Here is a 19,296-nt window from a genome sequence, read left to right as displayed (position 1 = left end):
GTTCAGCCTGGAGAAGAGAAGGCTTTGGGAACATCTTATACCGGCCTTCCAATACCTGAAGGGCCTACGAGAAAGCTGGGGAGGAACTTTTTAAAAAGGCAGGTAGTGATAGAACAAGAGGTAATGGCTTTAAACTGGAAGAGAGGAGATTGGGATTAGATATTAGGAAGAAGTTCTTCACTGTGAGGGTGGTCAGACACTGGAACAGGTTGCCCAAGGAAGTTGTGGATGCCCCATCCCTGGAAGTGTTCGAGGCCAGGTTGGATGAGGCTTTGAGCAACCTGGTCTAGTGGAAGGTGTCCCTGCTGATGACAGAGGGGTTGGAACTGGGTGATCTTTAAGGTCCCTTCCAACCCAAACCATTCCATGATTCTATGATATAGCTTCCAATGAAAATTTTATCACGTATTCTGTTTCTGAGTTTTGCCTTTTCTTTTTCATGTTTTGGGATGTTGTAAGAGGAAGAGGAATGTCAGATGTGTTATTGTCCATGGTCAACTTTTGCACCTGAAATTAATATTTGTAAATGTCTGCAGAAATCCTTTCCCTGGTGAAACCACCTGTAATTAGAGATAGTTCCACTAACACTGGTGGTGGTACAGTGGCACAGATGAGCCAAAACTCAGACCCTCCTGCTTCCAAGAACGAACGTTTGTCCTCCATTTGATTTCCTTTAAACTTTATTTGTTTCAGGTGCTCAACCTGTTCCTTGCCTTGCTGCTAAGCTCTTTCAGTGCTGACAATCTCTCAGCACCAGACGAGGATGGAGAGATGAACAACCTGCAACTTGCATTTGCTCGGATCAACAGGGGTCTTCAGTACGTGAAACACACAACATGGGATTTTTGCTGCAATGTCCTCCGGCACCCCAAGACGACAGCTGAAAAGAAGGCAATGATGAAGCTCGCTGCCCAGAACACAGGTGCCCTTAACAATTGTGTGAACAGTCACACAGCCGCTGAACTTGGCAAAGACATGGAGAATCACAAAGAGAACCATGCTGAGGATGGGGTGAATAAAAATGGGGAGAAACACGTAGGAATTACAGACAATGATGATTTCATGACCAATCCTGACCTGTCCATTTGTGTTCCTATTGCTGTGGGAGAGTCGGATATCGAGGAGGAAGATGAGGAGCAGAGCACCTTTACGGAAATGGAGCAGGTAGGCAACTAAACTATTTGCTAGTTGCAGCTCATTAAGATGTCCTTAATTCCCACCCTTGGTCTGGATCCATGGCTTGTGATGCAAATGTCCTATGGCCTAATCCTACCTTTGATATGTTGTTAACTTCAGAAGAAGTTACACGTGCATATCTAAGAGCAAAATTCAGTGTCCAACAAGGGGGATTCCCTTTGTATTCTTCATTCTTGTCTAGATTAATTCTTCTAACCGAAACAATTAAACCCTTTCTCACACAGGAGCCTGTTTTCTTCTTTCAGATGAATCATGGGAATGTTTCAGAGCAGATCTTAGGTCCTCTGACTACAACAGGGGATTTTCTCAGTGTGCAAAAATGGGCAATGGCTTGGTTTGATTTGTGCAGCAAGAGTCGAGGGCCAGGTAGTTCTCTTAAAAACACAATAAGGCAGAGACTGATGAGACAAGGCTCTTGTTTTGGATCTGGCTGTCAAGAGGGATCTCTGATCTCTCAGTTGAGGGGAAGAAAGTTTTGAAGCAAAATTGTCCTTAGAGAAGGACTGTCCTAAAAAAGCCCCAAGGAAGGACTCTGTATCAGGAAGTGAGCGCAAATTGGCTGCTAACCGTTAATTTCTCCTGCTTTATTGCCAAAATCTTTACTGTGTTAATGCATCTGCTCACCAGCGAGTCTTACACATTGACCATCCCCTCGGTGAGCTGAAGGGCAAAGGGTCAGAAAACTTTATCATCAAGCCCCACTGTTGAAATAGACATACAGGTAATAAAAAAAGAAAGTCTGAAATTTTTGGTGAACACTTTTAGGGACTTTTTTATATCTTTTTCAAGGAATACTTTTATTTAAATGACCTGTGGATCAGTGTGGGTAGCATGGATAATATCTATTTTTTTTCTTTGAAAACCTTTTCTGTTCCCAGAGTTGTATTAATTAAACCTAAAAGCAGAGTGCACTTGAAAAGTGAAATATTAATATAGTACATACATTTCTTAGTATTAACCAACCTGCAAATACTGACTAGTATTAATGTGTTTAATAGTGTATAAATGTGTTTAATTCTGGAGTTTTGGGCTATGGTTTTTTGGGTTTTTCTTTTGGCCTTTAGAGATATCCACACCATTCTGCTACATCTGGCAGAGAGTCACAATCTTAAAAACTCTCAGATTTTTCCTTCACAGTGCAAAGCAAAAGATTGTGGAAACTTTGCATGTAGCTGTCCATGGGGTCTGGAACCATGTATGTGTATATGTACTTGTGTGTATGTTGCATCACTGTATTCCATCTTCAAGATAATTAGCAACGTTCACAATTGCAAACCAAACTGCAGCATAGAGTGTGGAGAATTTGGGGTTTTTGCATCTTACTGTACCTTAAAATATAGAAATGTGGATTTCTATTTAGCTGCACAATGTGTCTGTGTAGGTACTGGTGTGTATATTAGTAGATGGAACAGGTAGCTGTCCATTTTATGCTACACAGCAAGTAAATATAGAATTAAACCTTTGGTGAGATCTATTAGAGTCATGAAGAAGAGAACTTATATAGAAAAATAGGCATTTTAGTGAAATGGAACATTATGAATAAAAGTTGAACTGAAAATATTAAGAAAACTTCTTTAAATTGTTTCAATAATGTTGAAATATTATCATATGTAATATAAACATCAAGGATTCAGAGTGAAACAAAACCCAGTAGGAGAAGCAAAACAAAATACTGTTTTCACACAGTATCTTTTCATGACATTTTCCATAAACATTAGAGTGACATTGTCACATTACCACAAGATATTTGGCTTGCAGTGAAATAATATAGTTCACCACTAGCGTGTGCATTAGAAAGAAGGCATGGAGTTGAGAAATGCATTAATTAGCTTTGTCACTAGTGTTTTCCAGGCTTTGACAAACAGCTGCTGCAGGTCAGTGCCGTTCCACTGTGCATAGCCTCGATCAATGGTTTTTAACCTTTGTCCACAGGCTGAAAAGATCCAAACAAGAAACGAGTTCATATATCCAGCAAACAATTTTATCAAATTTCTAGAGAGGAAAATGTGTGCCTGTGAAGGGTTTCCAACTCAAAGACTCAAAATACATCGGCATAATAAGTATAGTTAACAAAAATAGGATGAAGCTCAGCAACAGAAATTATAGTTGTGTAATAAGCTTCACATTTGCTTTCCTGCAAAACTCTAATATTTGAGCAGCTGTAAATGTCTCCATAAGGAGCAGAGCCACAAGAAAACAGATCCCAAACTATTCTAAGAGCTCTCATTTTTAGTGATGCCCATTCCAAAGGCCTATGATCTCTGGACCCACAAAAAACTCTCTTGATCGACACATAGGCTACTGTACAAGGTATTATTGCACTCAGAGGTCAGTATGAACCCAGTTCCCTGGAGACAGAGTTGTGAGCATTTCAGCTTGCTAATTTTTGTTTCAATGGCAGCCCTGTGGGACTCTGGAGAATAAACTTCCCCACTCACTCTCAGCAGGTTTAATCCTCCGAGCCCAAACTCCATGGGAGTCCTTAACTCCTTACCCCCAGGATAACTGGCCACAATAACCACGGCAAAGCTCACAAAGGAAGAACAACGTGAACCAGAGCAAAATTTACATGATTGCACTGAAAGGGCACAATTATGGTGAAGTATCTTTTTGTGTGGAGGGCATCATACAGAAATGAAACAAGAACTACCAACGGTGCGCTAAACATTCAAATCTATTCTAACTTTCTCCTAATTATAATCCATATTTTTACATATTTAAATATTTTAGCATGTACAAAGAGAATGTGTATGTATATTTACTTCTCAGGAAAGACAATGTACCCTGCTTCACTTTAAAGTTGTTGGCTGACCTGGAATTTAGCAGGCCTTTGGGAACATTGCCATAACCTGCCTTCCTCCTCATGCACGTAAGATTTTGGTGCAATATCATGGGAGAAGAAACAAAAGGAGATGCATAAACAGGGAGTATATATACGCATGCTTCTCAAGAGCATGGCTAGGTAAATCTACACAATCCTTACATGTCTTTTATACTTTTTCATTAGTTGAAGATCCTGGACCATATTCTGTTCATCGTGTGCTCACATCAGTCCAGATCCATCTGTCATGACTGAGAGGCTGAGGGGAAGCTGGTCTGTAGCAGAACCACAAATTTGTTGATCCCCAATGGAGTATTTTAGGGTGATGATCAGCTCAGTTTGCAGCTCATGTACCAGTGCTGGGCTCTTCCTGGAAAGTCACAAAACTACTGTAAAGTAAGCCGTTGTGGCTATGAGAAATGAGTCCCACAGTGTTACACACAGCAGTTTGAAATTTCAGATGATGAGAAACCCTTCTGTGACTGCACATTTTCCTCTGAGTAATCGAAATGTCTAAGTTTAAATTTCAGCTGCCATTTCTATTATCAAAGCTTACACTGGCAGCAGCCGTCTTCCTGAAAGCTACCAATTTGTGGCACTGTCATTGAGAGGGTTTCAAAGGAGTGAGACCACCTGATAGCTTCTAAATCTCCTTTGATTACTGAGATGCAAGTGAGATGCTCTGCCAGCTCAGAGAGGCAGGAGACACATGCCTGTAGCCCACACATGTGGCAAAAGGATCAGAAAGAAAAGCTGAAAGATAAAAGTCAGCACAGGTGCAAGAAAGTGGCAGAAGAGGAGTGAGGGTGAGAAAGGACTGCCTTGAACTTCATTAATTTGTCCTTATTGTGTAACACATGTGTCGATGCCAGTCACTGCAATATTTTCATTTAGGTCTTTACCTAACACACTTCCTTGCCCTGCTCATAGTGCTGGGGAAATCTCTCCCTTTTAGTCCACAATAATTTTTCAGGATTTGATGAGAAGTTTAACCTTATAATGAGAACAAGAACAATCACAATGAAAATATCATCTACCCGGTCATACTTTGGATGTGGTGTCCAAATAACCTTCTATTACATGAAAAATGTCTTCCATTATTCCTGTGTCTTTGAGATGTATAATTCTAAATATAGGTTGTCCTACTAGGAAAACAGATCCCCAAAACTCAGCAGCAACCAGAGTAACATGCTGGTTGCATCTTCTCAGGGTTCTTTTGGGATCTCATTTGGGTTTCCTAGATGATTAAAAAGTGGAAATTATTTTCTTGAACCCCTGTAGAATATCTTGTAATTGCTTATGAGGACCATCTTTTCATATGTGTCATTAACTTTCAGTCTCCTGAAGGAGTATGAACCAGATTATGGGAATAGCAAGGTGATGGGACAATTCAGTGTACGCATTCCAGTCCACCTGACACAGTGGATCCTACCAGGACTTACCTGCAGTTTAATTACTTTGAAAGTTTCAGACATCAGAGGGGTTTATACTATTTACATTAGATATGTAAGTTCAAAGCTTAAATCTTCAAAATTCCTACTTTAGTGTTGCTTCACCATCTCAATGCTCACAGCTGTAGCCCAGAATGCTGTGTGTACCTTTTTCACAGTGACATCACTTTGTAGTTCAGAGGAATCCTGTGTTTAACAGACTAAAAGGAGGTTCCAGATGAGTAATGCTGGGTGTTCTGAATCAGTCCCAAAGTATGGTGTCCTGCACTTATACTATTGAAGTCTGTCTTATTTCTATTACCCTAGACTTCAATGACATCTAGGTCTTTCTGCATGCTGTCTGGATCCTTTTCTCATTGATGAGTTCCTACACTCAACAAATTGTATTAATAGAACCAAAGAAAATAGCTCTACCCTCTCTTTGTTGTTTGAGTCAAGCCAACAGGGTTGTTACTGCCTTCTCTGCCTTCTAAAATTTAATTACTACAGGTCCTGCCTTACTCAAATTAATGCTCTCAATTTGATCTGTCTATAGCATGCCACTGAGAAGATGATCCATGCTGTGGTGGCTGGTGGCTCTTGGCCACAGCAGTCTGAAAAGCATCTCACATTTGCCCCCTCTGCAGTGACAAAGCCAGGCACGGATGCTGCTTTCCGCAGGGATAACACCTTTGTATTTTCACATGCAGCGCAGTGCCGAGCCAGCAGCACTTGCCTGCTTGTCTTTAGAAAATGCCTTTATTGATTTGTTCCGACGGAGTGGCTAATTGGGTCATATGGAAAGTGCTGGCTGCCTGCTGCTGGGATGAAGTGCTTTGCAGCTTCTTAGCCCTTCCTTGACACCAGGCACGCACACTGCAGGAGTGCTGCCTTCCCATGCACAATGGCCAGGTCCCAGCTCCCACCATGGCTGATTTGTGTCACGGCAAACCCGGTGGAGGGCTGGTCCATCCTCTTGCCTAAGTTTTATCCCTGGCTGTGGAATTCCTTAAAGAGCAGAGAGTTGTTGCTGTGCTGCTAAGGCTCACCTTCCCTGGCAGGGAAGAATGAGTTGTTAGAATGAGTCCAGAGGAGGCCACAAGGATGATCCAAGGGCTGGAGCACCTCTCCTATGAGGACAGGTTGAGAGTTGGGGATGTTCAACCTGGAGAAGAAAAGGCTCTGGGAGACCTTCTAGTGGCCTCCCAGTACCTGAAGGGGCCTACAAGGAAGCTGAGGAGGGACTTTTTATAAGGGCAGTTAATGATAGAACAAGGGGAATGGTTTTAAACTGGAAGAGGGTAGGTTTAGATTAGATATTGGGAAAAAATTCTTTCCTGTGAGGGTTGTGAGACACTGGCTCAGGTTGCCCAGAGAAGTTGTGGGTGTCCCCTTCCTGGAAGAGTTTAAGGCCAGGCTGGATGAGGTTTTGAGCAACCTGGTCCAGTGGAAGGTGTCCCTGCTGCTGGCAGGGGTGTTGGAACTGGATGATCTTTAAGGTCCCTTCCAACCCTAGCCATTCTATGATTCCATGATTCTAGGGAATATTGCCTGCTGGATGGGGACAGTGTCTTTCATTGCCTGTCAGGGGTTCCCACCTGCATAGCTAGACTTCTCCATGTGCTCTTCCTACAGCCCTCCAAGGCAGAGCAGCACCTCTGCTGTGTTTTCCAAGAGGTTTGAGTCTGGGTCTACACAAAGGACCCGAGGAGTGTACGTCACCTGGATTTTGTGCACTGAATAAGTATTTGTTGCTCGGTAGCACACCTTGCTTTCTCGGTCGTATTCTTTTTTTTTTTTTTTTTCTCTCAATTGGCAATTCTCTCCTTGTATGTACCCTTGTCTGGGCTCCACCAAAGACATTTCCCAGGAAAACCAGCTTTCTAGATTTTAGATGAGTAACTGCCTCTGCACATGTCAATGACAGAGCCGGCTGCCATCACAATCTCTGTTCAATGGTACAGTTTCTATATTGCCCTGAACTGGCTCAAAACCACAACCTTTTATTTTCTTCTTCCTCACATTTATTTCAGAATTATTGGTTCATTTTATTTAATTTTACCAGTTGAAACTTTTTCTGATAGCTTTTTTTTTTTTTTTTGCATGTTTCTACTAATAAGAGATTAATAATTTTGAGGTCAGGACCATTCAGATGATGATGTTTTAACTTTCTCATAACACTGAGTCAAATACTTCAACCAGCAATTTCTGCATCGTGCCTGTAAGTTTATTTTAGCTATGATACTTCACTTGTAAGACAGAGAAAAGAATGAAATGTCTCAGGTAACAGAGGGTTCACCATCTGCATCTGGACCCACATCTGTTTCTTTTGTATACAACAGAAATTTTACTGTGCAATTTCTGTGCATTACAGACTTGCTCCTAAACCTGAAGCAATTCTGTAAAATTCAGTAGATTTTTTTCCAGGTTGACACAAGTGTAACTGAAATTATTGAAAATTGCTATAAAAATGCCAGTGCATAAAGATTTTTTTTTTTATTTTTTTTTTGTGACAATGTCTTGTGCTCCTAGTAATTCTAACATCTATGAATCAGAGATAACATGAAGCCATGTGTTTATTTGACAGGGTACATTAATTTCAGCCTTTTACTGCAGGAAATGTACTTTATTGTCAGGAACCATAATGCCCTTTCAACCAGTATTTATATTCCATCTGTTTTCAGTTCCAGTCTGTGGGACACATTCTCTTTCAGTGCAACTGGATAAAATACCTTTAAATTCTGTTGATGACTCCCCAGTTCTTACTGGCAAGAGAATGAGCCTACATGTATACATGCATACAGCATGCTATAAATCATATAGCATTCTTCTTGTCAGCTTTATTTGAGCCCATATTTTTCTGATCATTAAGTAAGACAGCAGGGTTGGTTTTAGTTTTTTTCATTATAATACATAGTTTGCCTGGATTTCTCACTTTTTAAACTCTATGTTTCACTTTGCATTTCTCAAAAACTGCATAGAACTCAATTATTTCCTGATTATTTTTAGCAATAAATTAGAATATTTCTGTATTTATTATCTTCAGAAGAGGAGCAGCAAAGCCATTAGAAAAAGTACTGTAAATCAGCTTTAAAGCCACAGTTGGTGGCTGTGATGATGTTTGTCTGCCAAAGTTTTAGTTCACCTTTATTCAAAATGAAGGAAAATATCAGGGTAAGCTGGTTCCAGGGGAGTTTTTACTGTTAACAGCCTCTGTTGAGCAGCTGTGTTTTCTGGCCAACCTTAGCCTTAGCCATTCTGAATTTTAAGGGTCAGATTCTGTTATTTGTATCCAGATTTAAATGTTTTCATCTTTGCTTTTACATATAGAAAGACATTTGTGTTTATTTTGTTTCAGTATGATGGGGCAGAAGGAGAAGACTCTGTGTCAGATCTCTGCTGACGTGATTAGAGCAGTCACACTGCGAACAAAGGTTTTAGGACGCTTATTCAGTACTCGATGGCAGGGAAATATATTTGTCCACAGTATAATGCCTAAGGTAGAGGAAACACAGGGAGCTGATGGAGAGGAGAAAGAAGGGGGAGGAAAAAAAAAAAGCTGCCTGGCATTGAAAGAACCAATATCGGGCATAGCGGACTTGACAACATGCACTTGGACAAGTGCCCAGACCGTGGACTACACGTCAGTCACAGCCTACTGGGTGCCATTTCCCAGTATCTGTATCCCTCCCTGGAGCAAAATGCTGCCCAGAACTGAGCATTTCACACTATTTCTCCCTTTGGTAAAGAAAATGCTGACATTTAACATTTTGGACAAAATGAACAGCAGCCACTTCTCCAACAGCTCCCATGCCAAGTGAGACAGTGCGTGCGTGCGTGTGCCAGAGGGTTGAAATTACACTCATTAGTTATGGTCCAAAATAACAACATTTAAAATAATGGTTATTTTGTTGCTATTGACTATAATAATATGAGACTACTTTAATGATCAAAATATTAATGCTTTATTTGGGTGAAAGGTTATTCCAGGCACTCTCATTCACTGCATTTTGAGGCAAACTTCCAAAATTTAAACTTCCATCAGAGGAGCCCATTAGTTTGAGTTCTTCATATTATACTGGGGAGAGATCCCAATTACCAAAAGAAACATAAAGTAGAGTGTGATTAAACTTCAAAATGCAATTTAGCAGAAGGTATTAGCTTGAACTCTGAACAACGAACACTTATGAAACACTTTTCACTGCCTATTTAAGCCTATTGAATTGATAACAGGCTAAATTAACTTTGGCAGTCCATCTTTTTGCCAAGCTCTCCCACTTAGACTAATTTTAAGAGTCAACCCTTGGAATAATGAATCTATGTTTTATTATGGGCAGTGTGTTGCCCAGTGTGGGAAAAGATCTTAGGCCAGGAAGACAGAAGCCATTAGAAATAACGTGCCTTGCTCCTCCGCAGCCAGAGTTCAAACACTTAAAATGTTCTGGATTAATCTGAGAAGGAGCACTGCTGAACTGCTGTTTTCCTCCTTGAGGGGTGATGTTTGGCAAAGCCTCCAGCACTTGTGCAGGACCAGTTAGTGACTGTGATGATGTTTGTCTGGCAAAGTTTTAGTTCACCTTTATTCAAAATGAAAGAAAATATGAGTGTGGGTTGGTTCCAGGGGGATTTTTGCTGTTAACAGCCTCTGCCGAGCAGCTGTGTTTTCTGGCCAGCCTTAGCCTTAGACATTCTGAATTTTAAGGGATAGATTCTGGTATTTTCATCCAGCTAAGTATTCAGAGGTTAGTTATTTTTTAGAACAAGTACTGAAATTTTCTTCCAAATATCCTGTGAGTTTCAGGGGGAAAGAAAAAATGTGTTTCTTAGGTCCACCAGGAGGACAAGTTCTGAGTTTAGCTACTTAGGTGTAACTTCAGACTACAGTGGCCTTGACTCTGATAGATGACAGCTCAATTGGAAACTCCCTTGGGATGTGTGGATGTCCAAGTTGGGGGCATAATTTCATCTACCCAGGAGCTGGGCAACAGGCCTATGCTTTTTTTGAACTTAGAGACTATTTGATTTAACCTGTTTTGCCGATGTTACTCTTCTGCATGCATGTGTTAGTGGTTGGGGTTTTGATAAATGGAGTCCCTATAAATTCTGGGTCATCAAGAAAAAAAAAAAATCCAGATGAATTCATATGGTAAATAGGAGCAGCTCCTTTGGACCCTGACATTTTGCTACTCCCTTTGCACCATATTGTTTCTGGCTTTTGCACAGATGAATGGCAAGAGAAAAGATTGGGAGGAGTAGATAAGAGCTGAAAAACTGAGCAAAAATTAGTCTACTAAGCTAGCCTGATGTCTAGTTGTTTCTACTGAAGCAGAATGATGGACCAGGTGGTGTAGGATGGAGAGTGGGGATCGTTAGTCTCAAATAATCAAGTTTAGACTTTCCCTTTCCTGTTTTGATACACTCCCTGAGGAATTTGCAGCTCTTAAATTATGTACATGTGTTGCAATCTTAAAGTAAGATTTCACACACTTTATATCAGTATTGCAAATGCCATAGTCTGCTAATAAACTGCTTGTAAAAGAATTTAGAGTAGCATGAGTCCTCTCTGTGTTTTAGCTACAGTCCCAGCACAGTGGTGTGGTATCACTCCAGGTTTTCCTCTGATTTCTCATTAAACCGAGTAGTAGCAACTCTGCATTACAGAAGCAATTCTTCAAACTGCGGCAGAGAGATTCTCAACTGTGCACACTTAAAACTGACAGCTGCACACCAGCCCTCTTTTATTCCTAGCAGAATAGATGATATTAATCTTCCCCTTCTCATATTAAGGAAGCAAGGGGATTTTCCTGAAGTATTTGGTGATATTTCTTCTCATGCTAAACGTGCAGAAAGATGAATCCACTGATTTTATTGGTGCTACAAGGATTTACATTTATTTGTGAAAAAGGAGAACCAAGATCAGAAATGATCTGTTCTAGTAATAAGAACCCAGTTTCCCCAGTTTGCGGTTATTTATCTCTCTCTCAGTTTAGCTCAGATTTTTCAAGGCTTTCCAGAAAGACTGAATTCAGCATATCTGAGAGTTGTCAGCCCGACAACTCTGCAGACAGTAGTCTCCTGTTTACTTTACACATGAAACAGGTGCCACCCAGGCAGTAACACAAGCTCGCCATATTTCAGCACCATTGCAATCTGCTTGCTTCTCCACTTATGTAGAGGTAGGATATAAACAGTTCGGTTTTCGCAATCATTTACTTCTTGGCTTCTTTGCAGAGGAAGGCTGCCAGTTACCAGACACAAACTGTTGCTGAGTAAGAATGCCAATTGCTAGCAGGCACGGTAATTTTATGAAATCCATAGATGTCTGCAAGGAAGAACACAAACATCAACAATTACTTTATGGAGTAAACAGTTCTCTTGTAACTATGTGTGTCACACTGCTGAACTGGGTTTGCTGTACATGAAAACCTCCTCAGACTCCTCTTATGGTATCTGAAAACCAGCTATAGGAAGATTTGCAGGTTGAAATATGTTCTCATCTATTAAATTACTAATTGCTGCTCCATTGAGCTGCATTTCGCAAGGAGGTTCAATTTCATAGTATCAGTCATCTATAAATGGCTAAAGCAGTGATATTTATTTTGCCAGCATCCTTGTCTGCAGATGATACTTCCTCTGACAGGCAGTGTCCCATGGTAAAGTAGGGTCCCACCTATATAGACAAATGCATGCAGACTTATATGTGGGGGGGACCAGGACAAGCCTCCAGTGCTCTGAGTCTGCACATGAAAATGACCTGACCATCTAATTCCTGGAAAGTGACAGCAGAACCTGGACATCCATGAAATCCCATTAGTGTCTCAAAATTGGTCTTCAAAGAGACAGAGGGATGCATGAGCCTGGTGGGGATCTGAGAAGATACACAGAGCTGAAGCTTCCCGTTGCACCATGGACTGAGCAAAGGGCAGTTTGTATTTGCACTGTCCCACCAGAAACAAGGGATATCCTGTACACTTGAGAATCATCAAATGGTTTGGGTTGGAAGCAACCTTAAAGACCACCCAGTTCCAACCCCCCTGCCATCAGCAGGGACACCTTCCACTAGACCAGGTTGCTCAAAGCCTCATCCAGCCTGGCCTTCAACACTTCCAGGGAGGGGGCATCCACAGCTTCTCTGGGCAACCTGGGCCAGTGTCTCAACATAAAAAAAAAAAAAAAAAAAAAGTGTCTCATCTTAAAATAACTTTATCCTGCCACATCCTTCATCCTTGCTTGCTGGCTCTGCAGTGACAGTTCAGGTGGAGAGGGCTCTAGAGTCGATTCCTATTTCTTGCCTCCCTATATGCTTGTGAGAGAAAGCTTCCTGCTATCAAAGGCTTTGCACATCTTCTTTCTCAGCTGTGGCCAGGGAATCAGGGAACAAGTGTTACAAGCCAGGGTCATGATCTAGGGAGTAAGTGAAACATCAGGAGAACCCATTTGAGCTGATCACCATCTGAAGGCAGGTCCTGGGATCCTCTTTCTAAATTTGTTTGCAAAGGGGGGAAAAAAATGATATTTCCATGGGGAAGGAGTAAAGTGAATCCATGCTGATGACAGGTATTTGTCTTGTTTTGCCAACAGCAAGTCCTCTTTCCAAAGGAACGGCATTTGCACTAATCCCCATTTGAGCCTGAAACAATTAGCCGATCTGTGCTTTTCAGAGGCAGAACACAGTGTGGAGCCTTTGTATTTATTTGTGTCAGCAAACAAGTATGTGGGTCCATGCACAAACACACTTGAGATGTCACCCAGATTATGCTCTATTTTCAATCTGGTTGCTGTTTTTTTCTGGTGCTACAACTGGCGTGCAGCATGCAAGGGGACAACACAGGGTTTATTCTCCTTGTTGCAATAATTACTGGTATGATATTGGCAGATCACCTCTTTTTAGGGCCCAAATCAGAGCAGAGGTGAGCAAACTTTTGTTTTATGCTCTAAAGCAGCAGAGGTTTGTCCTGGGCTTCCAACTCTCTATTTGCTTGCACAAAGTTTTTATATTGCTGAATGGTTTTGCTTTATAAATTATGAAAACAACTGAATCAATAAATATTAACATAATGTGTATTGCCTTGGCAACATGGCACTTGATACAAAAATTAAAAGCAAATTATATAAACCACCCACGATGGGGAGCTTTACAGGAGATAAACCTGCTGCCGTTGCTACCGGAACAAATCATTTGGAATCAGAACAAAAGCAAACAGTCCGAAGTTAAACAACATAAACCAAAGGCACCTTTTCCCAGCCAGGTCTGTGCTGATCTTCAGGTGCTATGTGCTGGAAATGAGATTGTTGCATCCCATGAGAATGGCTTTCCAGGGCTGGCATCAGTTGCTTGTAAAAACTCAGTTGATTCCCTAGAACTCCTTTTGGGATCACTCTGTACAATCAGATTATTTTGAAGAGTCTATTTCTCTTAGAGATTTTCTCCCACCTCATAAATTTTCAGGACAAGTCTGAAAACACATGATGATGATGAAACAAATCATTGTCCGAGCCCATGTGCATGTTGTCCCCATTTGCCAGGATATATTTCATCAGTTCTCATTGGTGTTAACTCATCGGATACTTGGTACAAGTGTGATTTCTCGGAAATAGCTGGGTCCATGTTTCCTGGAGTTTAGTCTCTAGGAAGGTGTTGCTAGTCTTGGTACCACACAGAGTGGTTAGTAAATAGAGAATTGGTGTAAGTTTGGCATTTGACTCTAGCTTAGCACAATAATTTGCTTAACAACTTGAGTATTCTTCAGACCAACTGAGTTACACAGTCTGTTCTCATACATTGCATAGTTTCTGATGAATCTGAGTGCACAACCTTTCCACATAAATGAACCTGAGGTGTCACCTTAGATTACACTGCACTTTTAACATGAAACGATTATTTCTGTTGTTTTAGTGCTATAACCAATATTATGCCATTGAGATTTATTGGTACAAAGTAGTATGCACGTTGCATTAAAAAAAAAATGCTGAAAGCCTTACTTGTGCATACTGTGCCTTCTTTCTCCTCTGAATATTATACTGTTTCCAAAGATGTGCCTTAAAGTGTTACTTTTTGACAGGGACGGAACTGTAACTGGATGATTATGGAGTGATCTCTGGCCTGTGAAGATCAGTGTTAAACTGTGCCTAGAAATTGTGTGTAATACATTCTTATGCAGAGGATACAGGCTTGGACATACATAATTTAATTTATTAAAGTTAGAATATATTTTAGACCACATGCCCTCTGAAGCAGGAAACAAGTAATTTGATTTTAAATTAATTTGCTAGAAACACAGAACGACATTTGAAAGGACTGGTACAAACCTGACAGTCCGAAAGTATTTATATGGAGAGCAATTTGCTTAACCAACTGCTTCCTTTGTGTCATCTGTTCTTTCAGATAGTTATATTTGGAATAAAGTGTTTTTCTGCTCCTGGTACCTCTTGAAGGACTTCCTGTGGTGATATGGCTTTAGAACTAAGGCAGGTAGGCTGCGGCTCCCTGGGGAAGGGAAACTCGCTTAATACATAAATAGCGTTGAATGTCAGTCAAGCCAAGGGGAAAAAAAAAGATGGACAAATGAAAGATAAATAGGTTTAAATAATTACTGTTGAAATCCTGTTATGCTTGTAATTTTTTTCTCAGCATGGAAGTCCTTCTGTAAGCAATTCAGCACAACCCTTTGAAACCAGCTGGAGCTTTATTAATATTTTAGTAGCAGCATTAGTAATGGCGTGAACGGTGGTAGTGTTGTGATGAGCTATGGAGTTTTCAGTGAAATCTCTGTCTTAGGGGAATCAATAAAGCCACACTGGTTTACACTAGCAGAAAACCTGGGCCTCCAGATGTAGGGACCAACCCTGCAAACATATTCTTCTCTGCCATTAGTCCTGGGAACACTTCTAGAGAGTTCAGCAGCAATAATCATCACCCCAGGAAGAAATGGCTGGATTTAATGGCACCACTCATACTAGCAAGCACTGAGTCTAGTCAGACGTGTTTACAGAAAAAAAAATATTGCTCTAATTCCGGAGTCCACCCCGTTTTAGTGAAGTACTTCAGGATGAGTTCTTCTTTCAACCTGTGGTTAAGTCTCTTTTGCATCAGTGGGTGCAAAGTAGTCTTAAGTGTTTTGTTGAATAGGAGCCGCATACATTTACATGCTTACCTGCAGTTTTTCCACATCTGCTTTTAGATACCTTTTATCTCTTCCTGTGAACTTTGTGTTTTCCTCCCCTTCAATGTGTATCTTGTCTCCTCTGGGTGTGTTTCAAGCAGACTCGTAGCATGGTGTTCGGTATTGCACTTGTGCCTTTCTCCATCTCTAACACTGAGTATCGCCTCGACTTCAGAGTGTGCTCCTTGGTTATTTGACTGAACTGCATGCACCTTTCTGTGCGCCTTGGGTCACTGGAGCAAACTTGTGTCTCAAAACCAGACTCAAAATGGAGATTACAAGGGTATTTCCTCCTGCCCCAGCAAAAATAGCTCAAAAAGACTTGGCCTATTTGTATTTCCATTTTCTACGACCAGATATCTCGATGTATCCAATTTCTAAAGCTCAAAATTTACAGCATAAGCTTGTGTTATCTTATTCCTTACCATTTTTCCTTAAGATATCATCCCCTGGCAAGTATAGTCGAGGCTATTTTCTCTTCTAGCTGGGGAGTTCTCCTTAAGAAATAAGCATGCTATTAAAGAAAAAAGAAAATAAACCCATCTAGGATTATTTTCAGCATTTTTTTAAAAACAGCTGCAGCTGAGGGGGCAGCGATGCCAAAGCCCAGGCGTCCGGAGTCAAAACTCTGAGATTTGTGAAGAGTTAAGTGAGTTGCACGTGGATAAGCAGTTGAAGGCTGAGCCACCACCTCCAGTAGGGCAAAAAGAGGTAACAGAAACCGCTTTCCTACCTGATCCTGCATGCAATTCATTACACCAGCTCTGTAGTGCATGTCACTGATTTATGTGGGGTTTATGGCTTGTAAAATATATGTTTGCCAAACGGTAGGAAAACAATAGTACATAGTAGGTATTGCAGTCTTAGTAAAGAAGAGAGGGGATTTTATTGTTTTAAAAATAAATTGAAAGCTTGGAAAATGTGCTTTATAAATTAAGATGGGATTCCAGGGGGCTTTGAAAAAAAACACCACAAAATCATCTACAACGTTACTGTCTTATTTTAGGAGCAAATCTGTGTGTGTTTTCCTGATGAAAAGTAGCTCTAAGAATGGCATCTGCTGACTTGGCAGATCTGTACCTTGAGTTCACTGGAGGCCATCTGCTATCTGTCACAGATTACCATATCTTTTCCTGTTAGCATATATACCCAAGAAAGGTGCAACTATTTAAGCAATTGGCATGAAGATAGTAACTAAATAATAAACCTTAATATCATTCACCTGTTGTTCATCCAAGTGTAGCTCACTCATTGCTTCTCAATGTGTACACACTGACATTTAATTTCAATTTGTAGGATTATATTGTCCTTATAAACATGAATACCAAAAATACATGTCTCTGTACTGTACACTAAGTGACTCCAGACTTTAAATTACTTGTATCCTACTTGCTTACTTGTTGGGGTTTTCTCCCATTCAGATTTAGCATTTTATTGATATAACATTGCCTTTATTATTTGAGAGGAATGGATTCCTTTCTTTGAAATTAGGAACTGGATTTTGGGTGGTGTCATGAGAGTTTGGGAAGCTCCATAGCTCCTTGAGATTGGAATCGGTGTTTTTTTGGGGGGACTGAAGTAATGAAATGGAAAGGATGACATAATGTCAACATGCATCACACCTCTCCCAGTTCTGCTATAAAACTGCTGGCAAATTTGTGCCCAGCAGGAGCAATCCCATGGAGAAATCTTGACAGGACAACAGGAAACAGAGCCATCACAGAGCCAGAGCTCATCTTCTCCAGACCTGTTAATTTATATTGTCATATGGTTTGGAATTTGCTGAACTAAATGTAGCCATCTGCATCTGCACTTGTCATCTGAGACCCTCAATGAAGATCTGGCGCCAGTGTAGTTAGGTAAATGTGTCTCATCTCTGACTGAAGTCAACATTTAAATTAGGTCAGATGAATCGCCTTCTAAAAAGTGCCTGTTTCTCTCCATTGACTATAAAGGGAGCCCAGGGTAACTAAATGAGTTGTACATTTAGGTGAGATAAATTTCACTCACATTAATCAGAAATCCTCTAGCCATGAAGCATTTCTGTAAGGAGCAATCCTCCTTGCCAGAATGCTTCTTGGCGTATTGAACTTCATCTTCAGAAAGAAAAGGTCCTAAGTTTTAGAGGAAGCAGACTTGAATATTTGATGTCTCGGGAAAAAGAAAAAAAAATATATATATATTTACCAAAGAAACCCAGAACTTTAAAATAATGAGATGAAGCAATATAACTAGGAGGAATTAGAAGACTGCTTCAGGAATTTTTCTCTCAGAGGATTAGGTATCCTTCATGTTAAATGTCTTTTGGAGATAAATAATCCCTGTGATCCTAACATGGAAGCTGGAGAACTATGTCCTTTTTTAGTGCTATAGCAAAATGCCATGATAAAACAGGAACATTCTAGCCTGGATATATTCAGCAACATCATGATAAAGAAATAATCCCCATTTCCTCCCTCAACTTTCAAAGTGTCCTGGGACACAAATGTCGCCTTTCTATAGTAGAGTATAATTGATTCTATTTGCAGCTGGTTAGAAAGAGGTGGAGGAATATGGCAATAATCCAGGGATGACTTGAAATCAAACGGAAGTTCACATGAGGCTATGAATGCCAACACGAAAGAGCAAAGCCCAAAGGATGCTATTTTTGAAGGCCAGACCTTGCGTGGACATTACATACTTACAGTCCTCCTATTCAGAAGTATACTTTGTGCCAGCACACAAGGACATGCTAATCATCTTTTTCATGAATGTCCCAAGAACTTGCTACTAGCCAAATAAAGCCAGCAACTGCGAGGAAGTAACTTAACAGATTTGGTATGCCCAAGAGGCAGGGCCATGAGCGATTCAGTCAATAACAGGAAGTGTTGAATGTGTTCTGAATAAAACACTGTTGATGTCGGTAAAGGATACATTATATGATTAAAAATTCATCCTATATAAATCATCAGAAAGACACCACAGAAATAAAATCATTGATGTCACAAGTGGATAAGATCTCAGAGAACAAACTGGTTGGTTTCTCTGCTAAAACACTGCCCCATAAAATATTTTCTACAGCTCTGTGGAATCTACCTTGAAATATATCAGGCAACTTAGATTTCTTCATTTACCAAACAGAACAATTCATTTGCTTAGAAAAAAAAAATCTCATGGCTGGATATATTTCTTAATAACCACTCCCCCCCTCCCTTTTTTTTCCCTTCAAAGTACCATTTCATTATTCTCTTTTACCAATTTTAACTGCCATTCTCTTTTTATTAATTAGTATAACTTAATTTCATAGGCTGATGTTAGTTTTCTTTTGTCTTTGTCTTAGCCCTTAAAGCCACATGTCATTGTTCTCTCATTTCATTATTTCTTGTAAATGAGTATCTGTGTGCTGTTTATCAGGACTTTTTTACCTCTTTCTTTGCAACCCCCTCAGTTGTTCCTTTTTGGAGTTGTTTTGCCAAGAAGCAAGCACAATATTCCAAATACAATTCTACAGAACCCTAAAGAGAGGAGATAATATTTCATTATGTAGACATGATGCTTTCATATTGGTTTTCTACATTGCTATATCCCACTATAAAATCACGTCTAATTTTTTAGTGTTACTTCAGGTGATTTGGGGTTATGGATTTCCAGGTTTTCCATTTAAATTTTCCCTGAATTTGTACTGTTTTGAGTCAAGTCTCATTTG

General features: G+C 40.3%; 1 protein-coding gene across 1 annotated transcript in view; it reads left to right on the top strand.

Annotated features, from left to right (window-relative positions):
• Window positions 1-693: 693 nt before the first annotated feature.
• Window positions 694-19,296, top strand: part of LOC104526782 (sodium channel protein type 5 subunit alpha) — a gene marked incomplete at its 5' end in the record, with an annotated part of 72,507 nt that continues 53,904 nt past the window's right edge. The window contains 2 exons of the mRNA XM_010170331.1: window positions 694-1,168; window positions 16,180-16,322. Coding sequence (XP_010168633.1) covers window positions 694-1,168; window positions 16,180-16,322 — 618 coding nt within the window. The remainder of the gene's footprint in view (window positions 1,169-16,179; window positions 16,323-19,296) is intronic.

The sequence above is a fragment of the Antrostomus carolinensis genome, unplaced genomic scaffold, assembly GCF_000700745.2.
Source record: "Antrostomus carolinensis isolate BGI_N321 unplaced genomic scaffold, ASM70074v2 scaffold15596, whole genome shotgun sequence".
In the NCBI taxonomy this organism is placed as follows: domain Eukaryota; kingdom Metazoa; phylum Chordata; class Aves; order Caprimulgiformes; family Caprimulgidae; genus Antrostomus; species Antrostomus carolinensis.
Note: the sequence above shows the minus strand (reverse complement) of the source record. Positions and strands in the feature narration are given on the sequence as shown.